This window comes from Cryptomeria japonica, chromosome 8, assembly GCF_030272615.1.
Source record: "Cryptomeria japonica chromosome 8, Sugi_1.0, whole genome shotgun sequence".
In the NCBI taxonomy this organism is placed as follows: Eukaryota; Viridiplantae; Streptophyta; class Pinopsida; order Cupressales; family Cupressaceae; genus Cryptomeria; species Cryptomeria japonica.
Window position 1 is genome coordinate 81,965,119 of NC_081412.1, and position 26,792 is coordinate 81,991,910.

The 26,792-nt window shown below is 38.8% G+C and overlaps 1 protein-coding gene across 3 annotated transcripts in view; it reads right to left on the reverse strand.

Annotated features, from left to right (window-relative positions):
- Positions 1-401: 401 nt before the first annotated feature.
- LOC131038431 (BAG-associated GRAM protein 1) overlaps positions 402-26,792 on the reverse strand; it is a 214,435-nt gene continuing 188,044 nt past the window's right edge. For all 3 annotated transcript variants that reach the window (XM_057970869.2, XM_057970867.2, XM_057970870.1), the window contains 7 exons: positions 10,111-10,272; positions 9,903-10,007; positions 1,455-1,601; positions 1,307-1,360; positions 1,093-1,156; positions 916-977; positions 402-834 (listed from right to left, as the gene is read on the reverse strand). In XM_057970869.2, the coding sequence (XP_057826852.1) occupies positions 718-834; positions 916-977; positions 1,093-1,156; positions 1,307-1,360; positions 1,455-1,601; positions 9,903-10,007; positions 10,111-10,272 (711 nt within the window). In that variant the 3' untranslated portion in view covers positions 402-717. The remainder of the gene's footprint in view (positions 835-915; positions 978-1,092; positions 1,157-1,306; positions 1,361-1,454; positions 1,602-9,902; positions 10,008-10,110; positions 10,273-26,792) is intronic.

Genomic DNA, 26,792 nt, shown 5'->3' on the forward strand with positions numbered 1-26,792 from the left:
ATCGACACATTCACATGTGACAAAATATTACTGGCAATGACCAACATCTCCAATGATTATAGTTCTCATAATTTGATGGAAATAGCTTGACTTTGATAATGGCAAGTGCAATTGTTGGGAAAAACGATCCACACATAACCAACATATCAACCATAATTCAAATGAGAATATATTGGAAATCGGAATGTTTTCAGCAGATTCATAAGCAATGCACAATATCTCTAATAAGCACAGGCTTCATAATTTCATGGAAATAGCTTGACTTTGATAACGACATTTTCAACATCTGGGAAAAACTATCCATATGTAATCAACATAATCAACCATAACACAGAAATGAGAAAATATTGGGAACTGGGATTGTTCTCAGCAGATTCACAGGAAATACACAATATCTCCAATGACCACAAGCTTCGTAATTCCATTGATATAGCTTGACTTTAATAATGACAGGTGCAATAGTTCAGAAAAGTCATTCATATGTAACCAACATGATCAACCATAATTCAGAAATGAAAAATGTACCTATGTACATTGCCTAAGACTTGATCAGTCATGTTTATCTTATTCACCACGTCTAATAGACGAGTACAATGAATTTGCAAAGTGTCTAACTTCAAAGAGTCCTCATGAAGGCCATTTACAAATATGTGGAGGAATCACAGAAATTTTGATAAAAATGCAATGGGAATATTATACCCATTGATCAAGAGTAAACTATGAAATATTATTGATGTCTATCTCTTTAGTATTTGCATCATCCCTGCAAGCTGGATTTGAGTTTTCCATGTAACCTCTTGCTAAATTTAGCATCAGGTCAATTTCCTTTTTACACTGAAAATCATAGAGTTGTGTGAGGAAAACTAAAATTGAAATTTCCCAACAGAGAAAAACTTAAATACAGAAATAACACACCTCATTGACAGCACCAGCCTTTATCTTAGACTGCATCACACACCATTTCTTGAAGTGTGCACCTGCAAAGGGCATTACCTCTTTTACTGTTGGCTTTAGAAGTATCTTCTAACAAAGTCAAGGCTCACTAACATAGAAGAGAAATCTAGCACATTTGATTGGATAAATAATACATACCAACTGCAATATCTATTTTACAAGTTGACTTAGATATAGTCTCTACCATCCATCTGGCATGAACCTTCATGAAAAAAATGTAATATTAGAAAACAAGCTAGACCATAAATGATTTTTTCAAGGAAAGAATCAGAATAATAATGAATATAGCCAAAACAATTAAATAAAAGAGAGAAAATAGCATTGGCATGTTATTAGTAAGAATAATTTACACCTCAAAATATGAGCCAAAAGGTACATCATGTGCCTGTTGTACTGTCTCAAATACCTGAATAAGAAAGAAGAAAGTACTAGTATCAATCTAATGAAGTACAACTAAATTTTTAAATGTTTAAATATAATCATAAAATAATCCTTCTCACCAAAACATTTTGATTATTAGAGAATGCTGCATGTTGCCATTCTGTCATTGCAGAGTCTGGCGGGCACATAGGATTGTTGCACATCGATCTAAAGGATAGTTCCCGAAGTAGGCCACCATACCGGTCAGCAGCATGCCATTTCTCCAACTGTCAAATAAAGAAAATCCGTTGTAAATATTGATTCGAGGATTATCTGTGTTTAAAGATTAACAATTCTTTCTCAATTTTTGCTGGGGCAAGAAACGTTCACAAGTTTTCAGATATACACAATTCCCTAACCACCTACTAATCTGAAAATTTCGACCACCATACCCCAAAACTATAGTGAAGAAGAAAATGCTACAATGAGAAGCTTGATTTTTTTCACTATATGCAAACTGAATATAAGTGGTCATTATATCCAATGAATGAGCATGGGGGCAAAACTTAGAATGTGTCTTTAAATGTGCAATAGCATGAGGCAGTGTAACAAGAATCAGCGGCAAGTCCTAAGCCAAGTAGAGGAAAACAAGGCCCAAAGACTTCACAAGTTTTCAGATATACACAATTCCCTAACCACCTAATAATCTGAAAATTTCAACCACCATACCCCAAAACTATAGTGAAGAAGAAAATACTACAATGAGAAGCTTGATTTTTTTCACTATATGCAAACTAAATATAAGTGGTCATTATATCCAATGAATGAGCATGGGGGCAAAACTTAGAATGTGTCTTTAAATGTGCAATAGCATGAGGCAGTGTAACAAGAATCATCGGCAAGTCCCAAGCCAAGTAGAGGAAAACAAGGCCCAAAGACTTGGGCCGAAGTCTTGGCTATTCTTGGTCAAGCTCACCAAATCTTGTTGGTGTTTTAATGTCCTTTTCAAGACAACTCAAACTGGAATAGTGTGTAAGGAAATCCTCTTCAGATTTTTCAGGGAAGCTCTCTAATTTAACAAACAACCAAAATCTAAATTATAAACAAGCTTGCTACTTGCCCACGTACAATTTTATTATTTAGGGTTTTACAAGAAAATAAAATATTGAAAAAGAAAACTAGACCTTTTTTATCTCAAAGATTGGAGCACATGACTTGCAAAATTCTTCTCTCACCACAAGTTTTTTCCATTAATGTAATTAAACTTTAAAATGAATTGAACACATGTTTTCCACTAATTAAAACAAAGATCACATATTCACATCAACAATTGGATGAGCTAGAAACAAATTTTGGGTATATCTTGACGTGGAAATGGTATTCTTGACCTTGTAGGGATGGGGATGGACACTCGTAATATTGGATGCATCGAATCCTATTCTTGCTTATTGGTGTAGAAGATTGGGCAAAAGAAAGTGACCTGCCTGTAGTGCGCAATGCACCAACTTTCCTTTTATCTAGGATGCACTGTGGGCAATTAATGGTTAGCCATTAGGGATATGTTTGTCTCTCACTATGCATATGCTAGTCACTGTATAAGTGATGCATGCTAGAGCTAGTCATTGAGTATGTGACGTATGCTAGAGCTATTTATTGAGTATATGCAATGTATGCTAGAGCTAGTCATTGAGTATGTGATATGTATGAGCTAGTCACCATGTGTTTATGAGATGTGTGCTCGACTCTCTATGGAATTGGGAATATTAGAAGGATATTACCCATGTGTGATTGTGTATGCGTGTGCACAATCTGATGGGTAATGGTTATCTTCTATTGAAATGGACTAATTTAATTTATTGCATGAAGTTAATAATTAGGGTTTAAAGAGAGATCAAAGATATCATACAAGAGGAGAGAAGGATCTCCCTCTAACACTCTAGGTGAACTACAAAGCCTTTGAATACCCTCGAAGGGAAATGTAGGCAAGGTCATTAGGAATGAACCTGCTAGGCATACGTCTAGGTCTAAAGATTACCTTGACCTCAAGAGCTTACCACCTTGACAGTAAGCATAAGTGGTGGAATAGAGTTGTCATCACTCTAGTGATTAAAGAAATTATGAAGTCGACACATCTAAGCTAGGAAAAGAAGCTTAGTCATTTGAGTTGGTACTTGTTAAAAAAAAAAAGTAGCAACCGAGGGGCAATTGTTACATGGGTATCAGAGCAATCAAGTTCAAACACTAGAGACCTATGAATCCCACCAAACACTAGAGACCTATGAATCCCACTTGACTCTAGATTATAGTCTTGCACTATTGAATGATCATAACTAAGTTGGACTCTTGTTACGAATGTATTTGCTTTGAATTTTTTTTTAATGAACTTTAAGCTTGTGAGAATGGTTGGCTAGTGTTAACTAAGACAACCTAAGGAGGGTGTGAAAGGGAATTTTGATATATGAATTATAAATGAATATCAAAGTGTGCAGTGGAAAGTTATGGCATTTAATTATTATTATTTTGATAACCAAATTGTTATAGGTGATTTTAAACCTTATCATGTGTGGTATTCATTATGGTATATCTGAAAATATCAAGAATCTTTCTCATGATATGAGCATAAATTGATGTCCCCATTTAATGGATTAGTAGGTGTTAAAGATAGAGTTGGTAGCATCCTCTATGGGTAGTTTGTAACTACCTTAATACTTGATGACCTAATTGTAAGTTTGAATGAATAAGAATAACTGATTATCCATAGTGATGAAGTGTCCAGGAGGAATGATAGGTGGGTAGAGACTATTATGCATCCACTACATTTGTTAACCTTGTGAATGAGATTGCATTATAAATAGAACAATATGAAGCCTTATGAATAATAACCTGCAAAGAACACATAGATTAGTAAACGTATCCTTAATAATTATCTAAACTTACATTGAAATTTCACTAAATTTGGGGAAACTATGATACGTGAATTTAACCACTTATTGAGTGACTTGACTAAGGCCATACAACCCTATTAGGAAATTGTATTATATCTAATATGATTTGTACTTGGTACCTTGCAAGAATTAACCTTAAAAAAACGTGTATTGAATGGTATTATATTGATCTTTCTTAAGAAAATCAACCCATAAATTGAAAATGAAGGATGGGATCGAGCAAAAAGGCTCACTCAAGAGTAAATTTTAGAATGTTCACCCTTAAATCTTGTAGAATTGTTTCAAAATAGTCAAATTACGAGAAAATGGAATCACTTGAAATATCAAGGATAAGGGATTCAAAAGCAATTAACCTGGTTTGTAACCTAAAATTACGAAGAAATTAACAAAAGAAACCTTCTAATAAGCCAAGGACAGCTTATTCACAATGGGGGAAGTATGTCACATCCCCATGTCAGCCAATCTGATGGGTTTTTAAATAAGCAAATAAATTAAAGGAGGCATAATGAAAGAATGGTTGAGAATGTGAAAGGAGGAAAAATGAAAAGAATTGACCTTCGGGGTACAACCTTCATATATGCAGAGAGGGGTGCCAATTGCGGAGAGCAGCCTATACAATTAAAGCAGCATGATTTCCATGATCTTAGAAGGTGTATTGGTAAGAAAATGGAAGAAAATTAAGGTGCCAAAAATTGATGAAAACCCCACGACCCCTCCATAGTTGATTGACCATTATTTTCTACTGTGTTGGAAGAAAAGAGGGGAGAAGTGCATAGTGAGAAGCATAATTCTGGAGAAGGGGGACACACATGGAGACTGTGGGGAGAGAAATCATTAAGTAAATGCAATTGGCAGGTGTTTATCCAAATTGCTCAACCAATGATAGCATCCTCCATGCTAGTGAACAAGTTATGGCATCCACGTCCCTCAATGGACCAATTTTGCAAGTTGCATGGAAAATGAGAGTTGGATATTGATTTTAAAACCCTCATGACTCGTTATTCAGGGAATGGGGAAGCTTTGTTTTTAGAACAAGTAGGGTTGATCACACTTTTCTTTGGGGGCATTTTGTGAACCGGTTCTTGTGCCTTTTATGCTTTGAAGGTTGTCCAATGCTCTCATACTTGCATAGGCAGGAAGGATGCTAGCAAATATAGTGGAGTTGTGCTTTACATGCCACAAAATCATTATTTAAAAGTTTCTAAAGCCTTTTCAACAAGGCAACTTGGTGCATACCTTGAAATCATGGCATTCGGTGAGACCACATTTCTTTTAGGAATCTCGTTTAACATATCAATTGCTTGGTCTATGCTTCCACATTTTGCATACATGTCTACTAGGGTTGTTATAGTGGCAATGCCCTGTAATGTCCCCTTCTTAGTGGTGAGAAGTTCAGTTGGCCATTAGCCTATTCCAGAGACCTGTAGGCTAACTGGAAGCAGAAATTAGGGTTTCCAACTTTTGTGGAGGTCTGCGTGAGCTGTTTGATGATTGACTAGTTGGAATTCTACAATTCAAATTGTGGATTCCTTTTGGGTTTTCTGAGAGCTTCGCAAAGGTGTAACATGCATTCAGTTCAGAGAAGTTTTCAAAACTTACTATTTTTAGTAAGTTGATGACAACCATCAGGGTTTTTGGGTTTTCTGAGCTCATCCACAGGGTTCGAAGAGCAATCTTTTTGGAGTTGTTTCCAGAACTTACTATTTTTAGTAACTGCTATTTCAGGCAGTGCTATTTTTAGCAGTTTAGTGCAGAGCTCCAACCCAGTTCAGTTTTGATGGTTTTCAACACTTCAGTTCTCAACTTAGTTTGGCATTAATCAATTTTTGAATTAAAGGTGATTTATTATATATTAATACCTTAGCTTAAGGTTTTAATATTTGATTTATTTGGTGGGACGACTTAGGAAGGGGAAAAATATATTTTTTGTCCTAAGTCATGGTGGTGCCTAGGAACAAGGTATTTCATGTTTTATAATGTTATTATGTTATAACATGTTGACCATGGAAAAGTTCGACTAGGAGACTTGAAGAGGGGACGCCAAGCCTTAAGGGTGTCATGAAATGAAATGCAAATGAATGAGGGAATTTGGGTGCCATGTGAATTTGAATTTAAGCCTCCAGAATCTATAAATATGAGTGATGGGCTTCTCATTTGGTATCCATGAAAAATTATAACGAAGTGCTGCCAAAATTTCGAATGAAGTTTCGGGGAATGCATACCTCCTAGCCATTGCCTGATTTCGTGCTAATACAGCAACTAGTTGAGCTAGAGACTGCTCTTCATTCAGAGGAGTGGATTGAAGAACAATGTTGCAGATTTATGTATTAATTTCTGATGTTTGGAGTGTTTTTTGAGAGTTTAGGTTGCTGGTTGTATAAGTGTGTTGAAGTAGATTATTGGTCGCTGGTCTTTGTGTGTTTGTCAATTCATTTTGGGTATTCGCTTTGATTTTTCCTACACCCTAGGTGATGAATCCTACCAATTTGCAGATTTTTATTTGCCCCATTGAATTTTATAATGCAAATCGACCCCTCATGCTGGGTTGTACCCTGTCATGTCTACCTTGGGATGCGTGCTGAAATGTTTGGGTGTTTTGGTTGCAGGTTTGAGGTTCTAGTTTAGTCGCCTCCTTCAGAGTTTTCATTTTCTTTTGTTCGTGAGTCATTCTGTAGTGTTTCAGTGGAGTTATGAGAATTTCAGTGTTTTCTGTGGTGGCTGCTTTTGCATGTTATGCATGCTGGAAATTGTATTTTCAGAATGGAAGTCAATAGTTTGGTATTTATCTATGGGTGTGTGTGCGTTCGTTAAGTGTGATGAGCTTGGTAATATTTATCAGCAGTGGACAGTGTCATCTCTATTCTAAGATTCATATCTCTTCATTGTAAAGCTGGTGAGTACTACTAACAGCTATTTCTGAATTGTAAGCAAGACCCACTAAAAAAGTGGAAGAGGTTGGCATGCCGCCTTTATCTAAATTTTGTAATACTGTCTTCCTGTTGCATAAGCGGTAGATTTGATTGTTAATTTCATTCCTAGTCCTCCTACTGGATAAGCGATTGAGTGATTGGTTTTTCGGTTTCTTGGCTTGTCCTTGGCCGTTTTACCGCCAAGTGATTTTCAGTGTTTTCAATATCTCGTTGTATAAGCGGAAGGGGCTGGCTTGCCGCCCAAGCATTGTAATAATTTCCAGTGATTTGAAGCTAACAATCCCCTCAATACCGTATGCTCTCACCTTCCCATGTTGGGCACTTAGTGATCAAAAAGTGGAAGGGTTGCATTTTCAGTATTATTGTATTTTCATTTGCTAACCCTAACGGGTTCTTCTTGTGTTGTAAACTAGAAATTATCAAAAAAAAATTGTGGGGATATTACATGCCCAAAACCTACCATTTTCGCACGGGCAGTTAGAATGCAGGCAAAGGTGGACAAACCTAGCTTTATGCAAGCCATCTGCATTTTCTTGAAAGTTTCTAATGCCTTTTCAGTAAATCCATCTCATGCTACTCTGTGGGTGCCAACTGCAATTACCTTTCTTGGAAGTTTCTAACTCCTCTTCAACCAATTCATTTTGAGCATATTATGCAATCAATGAGACTATATTTCAGAGAGGAAGAGTACTACATAGGGACAAAGGAAGGGTTCAAGTCTGCTGCAAAAGAATCCATAATGTGAGCAATAGAGGAGAATAAATGCAATCAATTGCTAGTATGTCTTTGTGCATGTTCTTCAGTCTCTATTCTCTCTCATTGCTTTGGAATCGCCTTCAAATTTGCATAAGTGGACTGTGATGCTAAGGCAAATGAACATATCTCAATGCTTGTTTTCTTACTTGTTTTGATCAAGTAATAACGTCACCCATTAAGTGATTTGAGCATTTGGGTATGTTGTTCATTGTGGGGTTATGAGTACAACTTTCTTGGGAATTGATCATGTAACCTCGCATGGCTAAGACTCTAGATCATATCATCTTTATTTCTTGAAATGATCTTTATTTCTTGAACATTATGTGGTGTAAGCTTTAAACAATAGTTATGGGACTCGCCTAGACTCAACGAGTCCCAAACTAGGTGACTCTTGGCTAGTCCCAGGGGCCCAAACTTGGGCTCATTTGAGTCCAAATCAAGACTCGTCAAGACCCAAGACTCATGGAATGTCGGCTTGGAACTAGCGAGTCCCAATGCCTGGACTCAATTAGAATCATTTTTTTTTAATCTCAAAAAATAATAAAAACTAATATTTTTTGACCTTTTCTTCAAACAAAAAAATTTGCATCTGAACATGCTAAAATGTCCCTAAAAGCATCATTTTTCCCAATACAAAGATCAATTTTCTCTCTTCACTCTCTCTTTTCTCTTTTTCTCTAAACAAAATTCGAGGAACCCCCACTTCCAACCTGCAGGGTGCGTTTCCCCACAACCCTTCTATCATTGGGTTTTTCTCGCATCTAACTACCTTGTGCAACTTATCATTGCTACCCCTCAAACCCATTAGCATCTCCACTCCCAAACCCCCACTAGTTGGTGAGACCTACCTTAGTTGCCTTTGTAGGAGGGATGCAAGCTCCTTTGAGCCATAGGATTCTAGTTATTGTTTTGATATTTGTTTGGAACATTTGATGTCATAGATTTCATATCCATGAGTTTTGTATACATTTTGACAATATTTAAATATCTAAGTGTGCTATTTCCTTCAACAATAATTTGCATTTATAATTATGTGATCGATGTATACTTATGTATGTGATCAAATTAGCTTCTATTTGATGATGTTATTGTGTCTTTAAGGTTTATTTAATAAATGGTGCATGAAACAAGTTTAAAATCCTTAAAAATCTCTAAATTTCTTGGGTTTTTCACTTGCCAAGTTTTTCCGCCGAGTCCCAATTCAAGCCACCCTTGCTGAGTCCAAGTCTCATTTCTATTTTATATATATATATATATATATATATATGAATGTATGTATGTATGTATACATATATACACACACACACACATATATACATATATATGCATACATATATATATATACATGTATATATATATATATATATATATATATATATAAGTTGTTGGGTTTGCCCGTTTGAGGCCCCTAACATGAACCGGGTTTGTGTGGGTCTTGGTTTGTGTTGGGTCAGTGCCTAGTTCGACCAGGGTTCACCCCAGGGAACCTAGGGCCCCTAGGGTGAACCCGGGCGCGAACCCAAGCGACCAGCTGGGTTAAGTCACATCAAAGTGACTTTTACACATTAAAAAATTTTATTTTTTTTTGCCTTGTTGTATTTGGCATTGATCAATAATCAAGTAGCATTCTATCAAATGTATTTAGATTTGTAATTTTGCAAATAATAAGTATACACACACACACACATGTACGGATGAACCCAACCCACAAACCCAAAAGGCAAAAACAAATTTGCCCAAACCCGCTCCCGAACCTGAACTGGTATCTTAGATATATATATACAGCCTCGGCCCATGAGAGATACCTATATCTGACAGATTCATTGGTAGTTCTTCTGAGTGCTTAGTGTTCAGTAAATGGAAAAACTAATGGATTGTTATTCAATGCAAATATGGTACAAATCTGTTTCCAACCTGAACTATAATCTTTGAGGAGAACTTATCAAATATGTCTTACCTTAATGTCTGTATCCTTGCGCTCAGTACGATATCGATTGGTAAACTGAGAATCATCATTCAATAGTCTGTTGAAAAACTGCAAAGATGTACAGGGGAACTCATCCTGTCACAAATAAAGACAACCTAGTCATAAATTCAATTCATTATTGGATAAGTTAACTAAAAGATATCATATACAAGCAAACAAAAAGCCATCACTAAACCACCTTTTTTATATGAACCAAAACGTCATCTTTAATGAAAGGCTCAAATGTCTTAGAAGTGTCACTTAAAGCAATATCACCATTTGAAGCTATTGTCAACTCCCTACTTTTGTCAGTAGCCCTAACTGAGATGCTACGTGCACGTAAAGCAGACTGTTCTTCTTCCTGCAATTTATCACCAAATGTTTGAGTTGGTATTCTCAATAACAGAGCACAATATTGATTTGTAGAAAAACTTCTAATTTCCCCAAAGTGGAAAAAATGGACTTATAGCCACAGACAAATTATAATATTAACAATTAATATTTTATTAGTTTCTTTCCTCCAGAAAAAAAAAAAGAGGTTCTGAGGCAAGTAACAACAAAAGGTATCTATATGTATGTCTGTGTATACACATACACGTGTGTGTGTAGAAGGTAGATATAACTATTAGAACTCTCACATTTTAGAATTAAGAAAAACAAGAGTTGTCAAATAAAAATCTGATCCTGTTAGTTTACAATTAAAAATACTAATTTTCATAACTAATATAACAATGTTTTCAAATAGAAACTAACAAGTTTGAAATATTTTTGAAAATGTTAAAACTAACTTAGATGGAACGGAGGCCTCTTTTTTATCTAAAACTGGGTCGGGGTCTCAAGAGAGTACTCAATCTGCTCTCTACTCTTAATGTAGTTTCAAAGTCTTAGTCAGGGAAGATAGCTCTTCTGCTATTTTCAGCAGAATATGAGGATGGAAGCAGAAATTGAGATGAAAAACACAGCCAGAAATCATGCCATCAGAAATCCAAACAAACTCCTAGCAGAGGCATTACAATTAATGGATTAAGTTTATTGAGAGATTTCACCCTTTAAGGAATGGTCTCTTAAATGCAAATTTTATAGAACTTTTTCCTTTAAATTATTTTGAGATTGCATAGTGAACAACTAGATTAAAATTAGGGACCCAAAGGGTACTTCAAACTCCTTTCTGGTTCCAAGTAAGGTCAAGTGATTACTTTTCAGGAATGAAAAATAGTAGAACAAACCTGTTCATGAAATACTGGCTAATAGGACCTAATCTCCTAGAGGATCCTCCATCCATTGATTCCAGTACAGGTTATATAATTTTAATTAATCCTCAAAAAATTGGAATCCACGTAGGACAATTTATCTAAATTTCACTGGAATCTATATCAGAATATAAATAGTAATTCTGCTACCTATGAAAGTCGTGCTCCAATTTAAGGGACACATTTGGGAATAATCAGTAGATTAAAAAGCATCCACTTCAAACAAAAGGACTGACACGAATACATATATCTATAAACAAATTAGCAGTTGCTCTCTTAAGGACTACTCAAGCACAGAACTGATAGCTCCAAGCATGAAACAATGAGTCCCACGAGAAACACCAAGCCACAAAACTCCAGCACCTAATGCATCAACTCCAAGGGTCTCTAGGCCTAGGGAAATAGAACTGCAGATAACTTTCACAATCAAGCTAATAAAACCTTCAAGAATCAAAGCATCAACAAACTATATGCTATCTGGTTCTGTTTTAAATATTTATTTTCGACTGGTCAGTACACTCCAGCCCTATGCTTGATTTTGATTGAATACACAAGCTAATCTCAAAGTTTGTTGAAAATTTGAAAATCCTAGAGATTGAGTTCTCTCAATGCAATTTGTTTCGTTAGTTTATGCCAGAGAATTGAGGGATATTTTATTGATCCTATATGCCATTCCATAAGAATATATGTTAGATATAATCAGATCTCTTCAAATGGAACGCCTGAACTAGTGTGTAGGTAAAATGGAATTGCATGCATTATTGCTACTGATTTGGTCTTGATTTCATTGTAGGAATCTCTAGGTAGGGTAAAATTTGTGACTAAAACATACATAAGCTAATAATAATATATTACATATTTGCTAGGAGTGATTAAGTATGAAATTCCCATGTTACCAGAATCCACTGTTCTCTACCCACTTTTTACATTTCTGCCTATTTATGTTACTTCAGATAAATGGAAATTAATGTAATGTTCCCATTCTTACGCCATACTATTCTATGAGCATTGGCCAATTTTCGGGGTTTTCCATAAGTATCTAGGTGAGCTGGGAGAGTTCCAACATTCATGGGGAGCTCAGTTTAGGGTTTTCTCGGCATTTAGTGCTGATTTAAAGTTCAATTGGCTTTGAGGTTTGCCATGACACTCTTTGTAGGATTTTGGGCCTTCTCAATTGTTCTCCAGAATTCTTGGAGGGCAATATTATTTTTAGTAAATGCCCATTTTGGCACCCAGCATCATTCTTCAGCGTTGGTTCCTTCTTGATGTAGATATATGATTTCCACAGTCCATAGTGTTAACATGAACAGCTTCATGAAGCAACTGTGTTGGGTCCTTCTTGACGTGTTCAGTTTTAGTTTTTGATGCCTTGGCAGTGTTTTCTGCAAACTGGTTTGGATTATTTAATTATTTGCACTAAAGCTATAAAGTAACATTAGATATTCACTTAGTGTTCAAATTATATAAAGCAAAGAAGCAATGATCGGCAAAAAATCGCGATCGATCGCGATTAATCGGGAATCGCACTGGGTCCCAATTTTTTCCCCGAAAAAATCGTGAAATACGCGTTGACCGCGGGTCAACGATTTTTTGCCGTTTAAACACGATTAATCACGATTAATATTTGTCGATTAATCCGAAAAAAATAAAATCGCACAAAAACCCTAAAAACACGAAAAAGGCGCCAAAGTTTTGCAGAAAAATCTACAAATGGATGCCGCCTCCCTATTGTTTTTCGTCCAAATTCTGTAGGTCGAAAATTTGAAGTCTTTGTTTGTCATTAACAAGGGCCAAAGAAGATCACCAAGCCGGACTGCACAGAGGGATTTCTTACAATGATTGAAGAAGATCACCAAGCCGGACTGGGCAGAGGGATCACCAAGCTACAAGCCAGCACTGCATTCATCTAGCCTTCCAGGTATTTACAAATTATATTTTTGTTTTACAAATTTTGTTTTTATAGAATTTAATTAATATTATGTTTGTTTTATTTAATTTCTTAGTTTGTTTTATAGAATTTATTAAATTTAATATACTGTGTAATAATTTAACTGTTAAATTTATTATACAATATACAGTATATTTAACTGTTAAATATACTGTATATTGTATAATAAATTTAACAGTATATTTAAGTTTTTAACTATATAATAAATATAGTTTAATTTAATTTATTAGTTTGTTTTATAGATAGTATAAATTTAACTGTATATATTTAACAGTATATTAAATTTAACTGTATATATATTGTGAGTTAAATTTAATATACTGTTAAATTTAATATACATATATACAGTTAAATTTAATATTAAATTTAACTGTATATATTTAACAGTATATTAAATTTAACTGTATATATATTGAGAGTAAAATTTAATATACTGTTAAATTTAATATACAAATATACAGTTAAATTTAATATTAAATTTAACTGTATATATTTAACAGTATATTAAATTTAACTGTATATATATTGTGAGTTAAATTTAATATACTGTTAAATTTAATATTAAATTTAACCGTATATATATTGTGAGTTAAATTTAATATTAAATTTAACGGTATATTAAATTTAACTGTATATATTTATATACAGTTAAATTTAATATACTGTTCAATATATACAGTTAAATTTAATATACTGTTAAATATATACTAATAAATTTAACAGTATGTTAGTATATATGTAATAATATAACAGGTTAACTGATCAACCCCTAGCCTAAGCACATGGTCAAATAAAATTACTTATTTAACTAATTAACTTAAATTTACTAGTATAACTGAAGTAGTATGAAATTAATAACTAAAGTTGGTTTGTAGTTGGTATGTAGTTATTTCATACTAGATTTCATACTACTTTAGTATTACTATTTCTAGAGACCAACTTTTGAATCAGATTTAAAATGCAATTATTATACACAAGCCCAACCCTAGATCCCTCAAAATTTTAAGACTGAGTGTAATGTTTTTACAGATCTGATTCTTGATCAGAATGCCGCGTCAAAAAGACTTTGCGTGGACACATTGCACAGCAGTTCCTGGTAGCATGAAGGTCAAGTGCAATTGGTGTCTAGAAGAGATCAGTGGTGGAATTTATCGTTTCAAATGGCATTTGTCCAAAGAACGAGGAAATAACACTGTGATATGTAAAGCATGCCCTGCAGATGTCTCGTATCAGGCAAAGCAATCTCTTGACGGGATTGCTGAGAGTAAGGCCAAAAAGGCAAGAATTGGGGTTGACCTAGGTTCTAGTTCTGTAGATCCCAGGACGAACCATTTGGGTGAGGAGGATGGCGAAGATGGGAGTTTCAGGGAATGTGGGTCAACTCCTAATTCTATAGCACATGGACTAAACACAGGTGGAGGAAACATTAATGCTTTCTTCCAACCTCGTACTACACCAGGATCATAAACCACTTTGGAGAGTATAGGATGGAGGAAAACTGTCACTGAACAAGCAAAGAAGGCAATTGCTAATTTTTGGTACTCCTCTCACATGGCATTCCATGCTTCGAGAAATCTATATTGGAAACCCATGGTAGATGCTATTGCAGATGTAGGACCTGGGTTTCAAGCCCCATCCTATGAGTCATTGAGGGTTGGTATGTTGAAAGATGCAGTAGAGGATGTTCAAGATGTTGTTAAACAACATCGGTTACAGTGGGCTAGAACTAGTTGCAGTATCATGTCAGATGGTTGGACAGATAGAAGGAACTGAACTTTCATTAACTTCCTTGTCTCTTGTGAGATTGGCACTGTTTTTCTAAAATCTGTGGATGCATCTAATATGAAGAAATCCACAAATGCATAGTTTGAGATGTATGACATGGTAGTTATGGATGTAGGGCCACAAAATGTGGTTCAATTTATCACAGACAATACTGCTGCTTGTGTTGCTGCAGGGAGACTTCTGACAGATAAATACCCTGTGTTTTTTACACCATGTGCAGCACATTGCCTTGATCTAACCCTAGAGGACATTGGAAAAATAGAATGGGTTAAGGCGGCCTTTCAGAAGGCTCACAAGGTTACCAAATTTGTTTATAATCACACGAGGGTTTTGGCTATAATGTGCTCTTTCACAGGAGGCAAGGAGCTAGTTCGACCAGGGGTGACAAGATTTGCAACATATTTCCTTGCATTACAAACATTATGTGAACAGAAAGGTAATTTGAGGCGAATGTTTGTTTCAGCTGAGTGGATGGAGTCTGGCTTCACAACTCAAACAAATGGCATAGCAGTGGCAAAGTATATGTATTCTACCACCTTTTGGGAATCAATTGAGCAGATTGTAGAATTTTCAGAGCCTTTAGTAAAAGTCTTGAGACTAATGGATGGGGAAAAACCCCCCATGGGATATGTGTATGAGGCCATGGATAGGGCCAAGGAGGTGATAAGGAGTAAGCTGCAAAATAACAAGGATAAGTATATGCCATTATGGGACATAATTGATAGGAGATGGGATGGACAGATGCACACTCCTCTCCATGTTGCAAGATACTTTCTCAATCCTTTGTTATTCTATAAGACTGGCTTCTTGGAAATTGATGCTGAGATCAAACGAGGAATCTTCAAGTGCTTGGAAAAAATGTTTCCTAACTTGGAAAAATTTGATGCGGCTACGATAGAGTTGGAAGTGTACAAGCATGCTAAGGGTTTTCTCTCTTCTAGGGCTGCTATACAAAGTAGAAAGACTATTCAACCAGGTAGACTATAAACTTTTAACAATCTCTTTATTTTGCCAACATGCTCATTAAGCTCGTTAAGATTTTAAGATATTAAATTAGTCTTACAATATCATCTCCATATGATGTGTTTTTCAGCTGCATGGTGGGCTTCTTTTGGAGACGAAATACCAAATTTAAGGTGGATGGCAGTGTGCATTTTGAGCCAACCGTGCAGCTCATCAGCTTGTGAGCGTAATTGGAGTGTTTTTGAACACATACACTCCAAAAAACGCAACCGCCTATCACAACAACGGCTGAATGACTTGGTATTTGTTCATCACAACCTTCGCTTGAAGATAAGGAAAGCTCAAGGTGAGAATATTAATATATAGTTGTAGTTTTTGAAATTCTATTCATTATTCACTTTTCATTGTGTTTTTCACTTGTAAGGGAAACACTAATTTCTACATGGGCAAAATCAGGAACTATTGAGGATGGCTTGCCAATTGACCTCGATGAGATATATCCAAAGTGTGAGTTGATTGCTGTTGAAGATGATGATGATGTTTATGATGATGATGATGTTGTTGCTGATCGTCCACTTGAGACTGAAGATTTTGATATCATGAAGCAATCCAACTTTGATCCTCAATGGATTGATCGAATTAGGACAGGCTCTCACCCGAGAGCTTCATCATCAGAGCCTCCTGCCCTCTAGCATGCCATTGCCTACATTTGATATTTTGGAATTTTGTACTTAGTTTACAAGTTGACTTTGTTCAAAGTCACAAACTATATTGTAATTGACATTTTTTTTGTGCAACGTAATCGGTGATATGAATATAAACAACGGAAATCTATTTCCTGCAATTCATGTGTTCAAGTGTCTATTTTATTTGCTTACAATATCTCTATGCTATGGAAATGCCTTAATATATATAAAAAAAGTAGTTTTTAATTGTTTTTCTACAATTTTTTACGTTTTTTAGTAAATCCAATTTTTTCCCCATTTTTTCCCCATTTTTTGAAAAAATCTTATACTTTTGATTTGCCGATTAGTTCCCCAAACGATTATTGCTTCCATGATATAAAGTGATATTATGTCCCCAAGTTGGTCGCCTACGGAAATGGAAAAGGGGGACTTTAAATGTTTTAAAATGTTAAAGAGACCTTTTTGAGGGAAAATGAAATAAATTTAAATTTTAAATTGCCCTTATTCCCTCCAACTCTATATAAAGGGGTTCTAGCTCTCATTTTGATTCATTCAGAGTTGCACACATACGAAAAAAAGTTTTCCCATGGTTGATTTAAAACGGAAACCCTCATCAATATTCACTGGTTTCGAGGGTGAATGATCCATCCTAGCTGGTTTAGTGTTTTCATAGGAAACACACTGGTTTTCACAGTTCTTTCCAAAATCAGGATTTGAAAGAAAATGAAAATATACAAGGCCATACCACATGTTTGGTCGATAGGTTACCGCTGTTGAGAACAAACTCCGATTCTTTTCTGGTTAATACTTTTTATTGTTTACCCCGTGGGGTGTGTTACTAATATTGCATATCAACAGTCAGATGATAACCATAGGATAGAATAGTAACCAGAAACTCAGAGTAATGCTTCCATTAATGCCAAAATGTCTAGTACAATAATCATTCTCTGCATCAGTATCCCCAACAAGTACAAGAGTATATATAAAGACATGGTCGCGGTTGCAGTTACCACCCGTGGGGAACCGTCGTGCAACAAACAACTACCCTTGACGACACTAACATAATTAACCAACGTAGCTTAACAAGTAGTACAAAGCCCATTTTACGACCAACATCATCCCCCCCAAAGAAAAGTCGTCTCCGGACGACAAGGACAAAAATTCGGGACTAACACAACAAAATGGGGATGAAGTACATTGTATACAATAAGAAAATCACTAAGAAGAGGGGCTGAGGGGGCATCCCTGAAGACGGTAGTTGCACCGCCGATGAAGAAGATGCAGGAACTGATGACGCTAGTCGAGCCCAGAACTGATACACGTGTTGCATCCTCGCCTGAAAACCCTTTTCTGCTACCATCCGATGCTCAAGTGCGGATTTCACCATTATTGTTTCTTTTTTTCCTTGACATCACAGTCCTCCTGTGCCTAAACAAAACTTGTCTGCAAAACACGCTTTTCAGTCTCAGCCTCCACCAACTGCTACTCAAATGATACTGTCTCCCTAGCCAATTTGTCCTCAATAGCCACCCGCGCTGCCCTCTCAGCATCCAACTCCTGGGTACGCTGAGCTAAGTCTCACGCTACTACTGCCTCCAACCTGGTGGTCAGCTCCTCCCGAGCCCTCTATGCATCCACCAAGGCAACCTCACGTCCAGCCGAGACATACTCCGAGTTCCTCAAAGCGTACCATTCATGCCTGGAAGTGGCCACAACCCTCTGGCACAAAGGCTAGGAGACACCTCAAATCCTCCATCACACTCCCCAAAGGTTGATAATTGAACTGAATAACTCCCTGGTGTCGTACGACTTCGCGTTCTTGCAATGCCTTCCCTCAAACTCTGTCTGTTCGCAACCTCCCAATCCGTCTCCCTCTACGGCTTATGGCTTCCCCGCCAATGCTTAGCTTCAGGCTTCTTTCTCACAGTATGGAACAACCCCAATACTTACCGTGACTTCTCTGATGCCCTTCGCCCAATTCAAAAGTGTATTGTAGCTCAAAAATAAACTGGGGGTCTGGGGACAGTCCATGGCGCACATCATTTTTCTGATATTTTAAGATAGAGAAGACCTTCTTCTCCACTCTAATTTTTTTCCGCATCCTGACACCAGACTCCATCGAATGATTTTTCAATCTGGTCGTCGTTTTTTTGTTTTTTTTTTATAAATTAAATGCATGCTTGTTTGAATCTCAGCGCATTTTTTCTTTTCACGTGCCATCACCACTTTATCCCTACCGTGTCGTGGTATTTTTCCTTTCACCCTTTTTTAAACCACCGCCATCGCCGTGCTCCTTCAGGCCTACGAACTATAATGTCTCGAGCCCATACAGAGGTTATCTATCGTACGATGGAGTGGTATGTCATACAGTGGAGTGAACCTATACGGTGGCTAAGCCATACGGCGACTGGGGTCACCCGAAGGCTTGGTGTTGTATGGTGATAGGTCTCCCGTACGGTGGCTGGGAAAGTCATATGGTGGATGTTGTCCAATCGTACGGGGTGTACGGTAGTGGCCATACGGTGGATGAATAACCGCCGAGTTCCGCCCTCAAAGGCTGGTGACCTTCATCGACAGTGGTTCCACCGTACGGTGGTCCCACCACCACTTTCAAATTTTATTTTATTTTTTTTATTTTTATTTTTTAATTTAATTTCCTAATCTAATTGTCCAGAGAGTCTTCAGCTCGGGTCCCGTGCCTCTGGGATCGCCCTTCATTCTTCTCCGTTTGCCTTGCCCAAGAGTCTCCCGCTTTGGTCCCGTGCCTCTCGAGTCGCCTGCCTGGCCTCTCAAGTTACCCTCCGGACTCTTGGGTGTCCTTCCGGCCTCTCGGGTCCCCTGCGCGCTTCTCGTGGTAGGGTTTCAATTTGGACCCGTTGATGGCAAGTCTATTTTCAATGGCCATCCGAAGACCGGGAACCATAAATTCTACAGGGACCACGGTCTCCTTCCCATACATAAGAAGAAGAAGAAGAATAAAGATTTTGAAGGCTGCCGCCTTCCACACAGGGTTCCAATCGTTGCCGACACGAATGATCTTGGGATTATCTATGTCACCGAGGTTTGTCTCCTTCAATTTTACCTCTTGATACTTTATGGGTTCTTCCTTCGGGAACTAGTGTGCGGTAGTGTCACTCACACGGGCATCTCCCTTCCAATATTCTCTGTATTCCGGCAAGTACACCTCTATTACTTGCTCTGGTTCCTCTACTTCAAGCCTATAGCTCTGGAACATTTTGTAATCCTCCATTTGCTAGTGGAAGAGCCCATTCGATGACCTCGTCTCATCCTCGGAGCACTCTCCTAGTTTGAGAATCCCTTCGTCGTTGGGCTCCATGCAGCTGCATCCTTCGTCCCTCAGGTCGCCTTCTTCTTCACCCTTCGATTCCAAAGATGATGTCAGTTCCTCACAAACCAACTATGTCCCAAGGTCTATGATAAACTTCCTTCCTCCATTCTCCATAGACAAAGTGTTCTTCTTCCAGTTGTGGGTGGCCTTGGCTGCCACCAGCCACCCTCTCCCTAAGATCGCATCATACCATTTTTTCTTTAGTGGGATTACCACGAAGTCTAGTATGAAGGGTTGTGTCCCGATGGTAACTTGTTGGCCCATGAGTGCCCCGATGGGTTTGATTCCATGTTGATCTGCTCCCAGCAGATTGAAAGTAGATGGCCACAGCGTCGGCTTCCCCAGCTTCCGCTAGGTTTCTTTTGGGAGTGATTCTGGAAGAACATTCACTCCCGATCCACCATCGACGATGGTATCGGTTAGAATGGTGCCAAGGATACCCATCTCCACAATGGCCAGGTTCCTTCCAGTGTTAACTGCCAGCAGCCTGGGGTCTATTGCAGACCCCCCAGGAACATCCGTGTGGTGGTTGGTATTGGTGCGTGGTTGGGAGAGATTATTCAGCAACGCCGTTCGTAATCGAGGCATCGTCTGGAGGAGGTCGTGTACCTTCACAGGCACCTCCAGTTTTAAAATTTAATTTATTATAGCCTCCTGAGCCTCTGGTCGGCTAGAAGTACCCGTCGTACCCTTCGCCTTCGCCCTCTCTCGTATCTCTTTCTCAATTTCTTCCCGTGCTTCCCGTACCCTTCGCTTCTCCATCTTCGGGTCTAGGCACGTTGCTTGTCTGGCTTGGGTGCGGGTTACGGCCAACACTTCCTCTTCTTTGGTTTCCTCGATATTGAGCAAGTTGACGCTGGACTTCGGGCAGGTGACGTCTTCGTGGTCTCTCGGTCCGCACCATTTGCACAAATATTGTGTGGCCTCTCCCTTCGGGCAGTCTCGGGCGAAGTGCCCCCACTAGCTGCATGCTCTACATTGTATCATCGGTCGGCCTTTGGAGTCGTATTGGATCCGGCTCCTTGTATTGTTATTGTTGTTATTGTTGTTTCATCCTCCCCACCGGTTATCTCGATAGCCTCCCGATGTTGCATTGTTGTTCGTCTGGGAGCTGTCAGTACCGCCCAATGTAGTTGGTTGTTCTTGTGTAAGCAATACTTGTTGGTTTCATGTTTTCATGTTGTAGGGGCATTCCCTGGTGGGATGCCCCATCAACTGGCATATATCACAATAGGCCTTCTTTGGGCAAGAGCCTTTCGTGTGGCCGTCTGTCTTACATTTCGTGCACCAAAGCTCCCCTTCGTCGGTCTTGCTCGGACCTCCCTTCATAACCTTCAGCTCTTTCATCATCCTCAGCATGTCCTTCTATAGGGCTTGCACCTTTTTGCTGGACTCGCCATTGTTGTTGCTTCCCTCGGAAGAGTCATCATCCTCGGACGAGCTATCCTTCTTCTTTTTCTTCTTGGATGTCTTGGTCTCGCTCTCAAGATCCATCGCTCTATTATATACATCTTCGTATGAGGTTGGTGGAACAATTTTCATCTTCTTCCGAAGGGAGTGTTTCAGTCCCTCCACGAACCATCTCTTTTTCAAGCCATCCGCCAGTTGACTCTCCATCTTCCCAATTAGCTCCTTCAGGTGCCTTCCGTAGGCACGAACTGATTCCTTTTGTCCTTGTTTTGTACTGTATATCTCTACCACTATTTCATTATCATCCTGGAGTAGGCGGAACTCCTTTTCGAAGGCTCTCCGCAGCGTGTCCCATGTGGCCACTGCGGTTTTATCCATATCCGAGTACCAGTCGATGGCAACTCCCCATAATGTCATTGGAAATTGCGTCGTCCATTCGTCTTGGTCCATGACACCATTGGCCGTCCATATGGTTTCACAGGTTCTGCAGTGCTTGACGGGATCCTCCTTTCCGTCGCCGGTGAACTTCGGCAGCTTTTGCCTATTTGCCATTGATGGGGGTCGTGTCCCCAGAGGTGGCTATTTCTGTCGTGCACCTGCACCACTCTCACCCGCACCGGTGGTGTTTTCTATTTGAGTGACTGGGGGTACAGTGGTTTGTACCCGCGTGCTTCATGTGATGGGTCCCAAGAGGGGGTCCTGTCTGCCATGTGCCTATGCCTCCTCCACACCTACAGTCGTACGGTTGCCCTCTCCTCCGTTCTCACCCTCATCGTTTGTTCACTCCCTTCGGTGGTCCTCCATGCGCGATGTAAGGGATAAATTCCTGAACTAATCCTGGGTCTCTTTGACCAGATTTCTTTGTAACCTTGTTTCCCCCAAAAATTCTTCGTAGCTTCTCACCCTACGGTGTTTTGGCTACACGTAGAAATCTCCTTCGGCTTCTGCTCCTGCACCCTCCGTGACACCTCCTTGGTTCCCTTCAGGCAACCCTTCGACAGGTCGTCCTTCGGCAAGTTGCCTCAGCCTCCGTCTACGTTCTACTTCTTGTTCCAGAATCAGGGCTCTCTGTGCAGCCTCCCACTCCTCACTTTGTGCCTTCTTATTTCTATCCTTATTTAATAAGTTGGGCATTAATTCCCGTACATAATGTAGGAGTGTTCTTTATTCTGCCCCTGAGGCTCAAGGTTCAAGTTTCCCGTCGTCGCTTGCCATTACACTCCTCTTCCCAGCAACAGTTGTTTTCTTCGTACTCCTGGAGGACCTATTGGTGTCGCTCCTCACGCTGGGTTTCCTCCCTTCGGTGTTGGTGGGCAAGGGTTGCTTGGGCTAGGAGACGCGGGAGTTGGTGCAACAACCTATTTGTCACCGGACTGACATTGAGAGCGTCCCAGCTACACCCTCGAGTACCTCTTCCTGTGTAGCTTCCCCTCGTACGAAAGTCTCTATAGCCGCCTGGAACCGGATCACGAAGTCGCCTGTCAATGCGTTCTCCCCTTCGTAAAGTTCTCTCACTTGGCTATCATCCCCCTCAATGCTATTGCCAATGGGCGGGCCCATTATCCTCCATAGGCCATTCACGCTCCGTGGCTACCCAGATTCAGACGGCAACGGTGCCAGATGTTTCCCTCATGGGGTGTGTTATTAATATTGCATATCAACAGTCAGATGATAACCATAGGATAGAATAGTAACCAAAAACTCAGAGCAACACTTTCATTAATACCAAAATGTCTAGTACAATAATCATTCTCTGCATCCGTGTCTCCCACAACAAGAACAAGAGTATATATAAAGACACAGTCGAGGGTTGCGGTTACCACCCATGGGGAACCGTCGTGCAACGGACAACTACCCTCGACGACACTAACATACTTAACCAACGTAACTTAACAAGTAGTACAAAGCCCATTTTACGACCAACATTTATGACTGGGTGATCAGGTTAAATCTGATTTCCGAGGTTATTTGCTACTGGCTGATCAGGTTAAATCTTGGATTTTTGGAAGGTTATTTTCCAAGAAGGTGGTGTCTCAACTTTGCTGCTGTTTGCAGAGTTTTTTGTAAGGGTGTTGGGACAGTTAGGTGAGTGGATAAGGAATTGGTAAAATCACCCCTGTTCTTGCATCATGGCTGAATGGTTGCACAGAAATTTCTGATCATTAAAAGCAGACTTTGCAACGTTTATTCCTTCTATTCTGAGTTTGTTTATAGAGCTGACAAATATGACTTGTTGTGCTGTGCACACACTCCCTGTCTCCAACAGGAACCCCCTTTCTTTTGCCCGCTTCATTGGTGTCCTGAAGCAATTTTGGTCCTGCTGAGAGAAGTATGAAGCTTAGGCCAAGATGTATCCTCCGAGCATGAGAAGAGCAAAGTGAATGAAAGTGAGAGAGGGATTAGATCAAGGTCATGAGAGTGTGATAGGATTCAAAGGTACAGGCCTCAGAGCCCAAGCCTAGCCCCTAGTAGAGAGCTTGAGGACTCAGAGATGTTTGAAGACATGGGGGATGGCATAGATTTGATTGATTGGGGAGAAGAATGAAATAAAATTCAAACCAACATTGATTAGGAGAAAGAGCTTAGCAGCCAAAAGGAGAACAAGCTTAGGGCTCAAGATCTTTCCAAGCATTTAGACTTGCACCTTCAAATTCTGTGTTTTGCGTCAAGGTTGGAATTGGCTTTTAAACCAAAGAGCCTTCATTACACTGAAATTCTGACCAGGTCTGCTGCAAACTCAGCACTAGCACTAAAAGGGGGATAAAGTGTTATTCCAAATCATGTTCCTATCACCGAACTTCAGTCCAAGTTTCACCTTTCCCCTTGCAAGTTCGGTACTTGCATGCAGCATAAGAATAGCCCTTGATCCAAAAAGGTCTCCCACTACCAAGTTTTGACCAAGAAACTCCAAGTTCAATGATGGCATAAAAGTTTGAAACAAGACATTAAAGCTTTCCTTGACCTGAGTCTCAGCCCTAGTTTCACTTTGCTATTCCAAGGTCTGAGCTAACTGATTTTCACTATGCAAACATGATCTGAAGAAGAACCTTGGAAATCTCAAATACTGCTAAGTCAATGTTTCCCTACAAGTTTAGTATTCACAATCAAAATCAGAATAAGGCCTAGTTTCAAAAGGCCTTCCAACCACCAAACTTTTGATTGAAATACAGAAAATTCGGTACTAGCATATAACTTTCGAATAAGTTCCAAACACTGAGTTTCTTCCCTTATCATGGCACTTCAAACTTGCATTTGGATTTTTGCAGTCAAAATGGGAATTGGCCTTATTCCTAAAAGGTTTCCTAATGCCGAGGTTCAACCCGAGTTTTGACCAAGCCATTTGCAAAATTCGTGGTAGCATTAAAAATAGGAATAGCCCTTATTCCAAAGTTCTTCCTGACCCCAAGTTTGAGACCATGTTTGCAGGCTGAACTGAGGATAAGGTCAAAATCCAAGCTTCCAAGCCTATATCATCCATCACATTTCAGGTTCAATCCAAGGTGGGGGCAATTCTTGTCATAGTTGTGCAAGTATCAATTTTTTTTTCTGTGAGCAAGCAAGATCAACTACTCAGAAATTTGGTGTTTTGAGCCCAAAAAATCAAATTAGACCCTTAATCCTACAACCTTTTCTACTACTGAGTTTTGCACAAACTTTTCCAAAATTCGGTATTGGCATTCAAAAAAGGATTAAGCCTAAATCTTTAAAGCCTTCCTGAGCCCGAGTTTCACACCAAGTTTCAAGCTTTCCTTCCCAAACTCGGCATTTGCTGTTTAATTGGGATCAACTAGTATTCCCAAATGTGTTCCTACCCCATGTTTTGGACTGAGTTTTCAAGCACTAGTCCTAGATGCCTTCTTGAAGCCGAGATTCTGACCAAGGATCCTCAAATTTGATACATGCATTCAAAACTAGATTAATGGTGATCCAAAAGATCTTCCACAGTCTGAGATTAGGACAAGATTTCTAGAACAGCAAGGAGCAAATTAATTGGTGAAAGCATGTAGGGATAAAATCTAGTTCAAAGACCTAGTCAATGAACTACCAGGTGAAATTCTTGAGTTACCTTGCCATCTAAATGAAGATCCTTTAAGGAATGAGTGAAGAATGAATGTGATAGTGAGGATTGAGTATCATGAAAATGTGATTGATCCTTAACCTTGTCTATCCATGCAGGATAGGTGATACCAAAGGGAACCGGAAAGATGAAAGGATCGAAGAGGAAGAGACCACCAATGGGGCCAAAGATGGAGGATCCAGCGCGCAAGTTGAGGATATGATCATGATAACACCAAAACGTCACCAAGGTCAAAGTATGATAGTGGAATACCATTACCACAGTGTCGAAAGCCAAATGATGTCATTTCCAGAACTCTAGAAGATAGTGACAAGACACACTAATGCTACAAGAGACATGCAAAAATGGAGAATGAACAACTGGAGATGACAAGAATTTGAATTTATTGTAATGGAAACTATTTTATTGTAAAATGACAACTTTTGGGTCCAATTTAATGCAATACAAAAGGGGGCCAAAAGTTAGTTGTTCACCCAGCTACAAAGTTTGTCTTTTTGTGTCTTGAGCCCTATGAACTTTTGTCTTCTAGTGGGATTAATTGAAAGCAGTTCAAAAGTGGTTGGAAGTTGCTGAGACCATTAACTAAAACTTGTTAGGGTTTCTAGAAGGCAGATCTGGGCCATTGAATGGATTGAATCTTGGCCATTGATTCAAAATGTAAAATCTTAAAAAGGCTAGTGCCTCTCTCATTGTAAAGGGTTAGAAGGTTAGAAAATACAGCTAAAATTTGTAGGATTTAGAAATTAGAAGTTAGATTTAGGAGTAGAGTAGGAATTGTTGAGCAGAAATTGTTGTAATGGTAGTTGAAGAAAATGAATAAAACATTGAAGCATGGTGTTTTGTCGTTTGCCTTTACTTGTTTGCATGGTTTCTTTTCATCAAAGTTAGTTAAAGTTTAGTGATTTAATGGCGAAGCGTGAGGGCATCTGATTGATTTCTAGTTCATACCATTGGAGATTTACTAATTGTAAGTCTCTGTGCATGGTTAGTCTGAGACTTTTATTGTTGTTAGTTCAAGTGTGAATGTTCATTTAAGTTGCGCCAAAATTGGGTACTTAATATATACTCATGGTCTGAAAATCCTTTTATTTTCCTTTGGAGATTGCACTATTTATATGGCATTGTGAGTTTATCTCTGGGTAAGCGGGAACTAGTTTTATGTGAAGTCTGTCTATCCATAGCACTAGCCATTACTATCATTGTCCCTAGATTCTTTGAACCCTATCCTTTTACTGTTTATTTAACCAGTTTGAGAAATGAAGCATCATTAAAGAGTCATACCAGATGCAAGCCAGCTTATCAAATGTGTAAGTCCACTAGTGATTACCAGCAAATCACATCAACACTGAGCTATTCAAAGTTTAGTCACGACCTGACACTAGAAACCTTGGGGTTATCTTGTTTGGATAGTA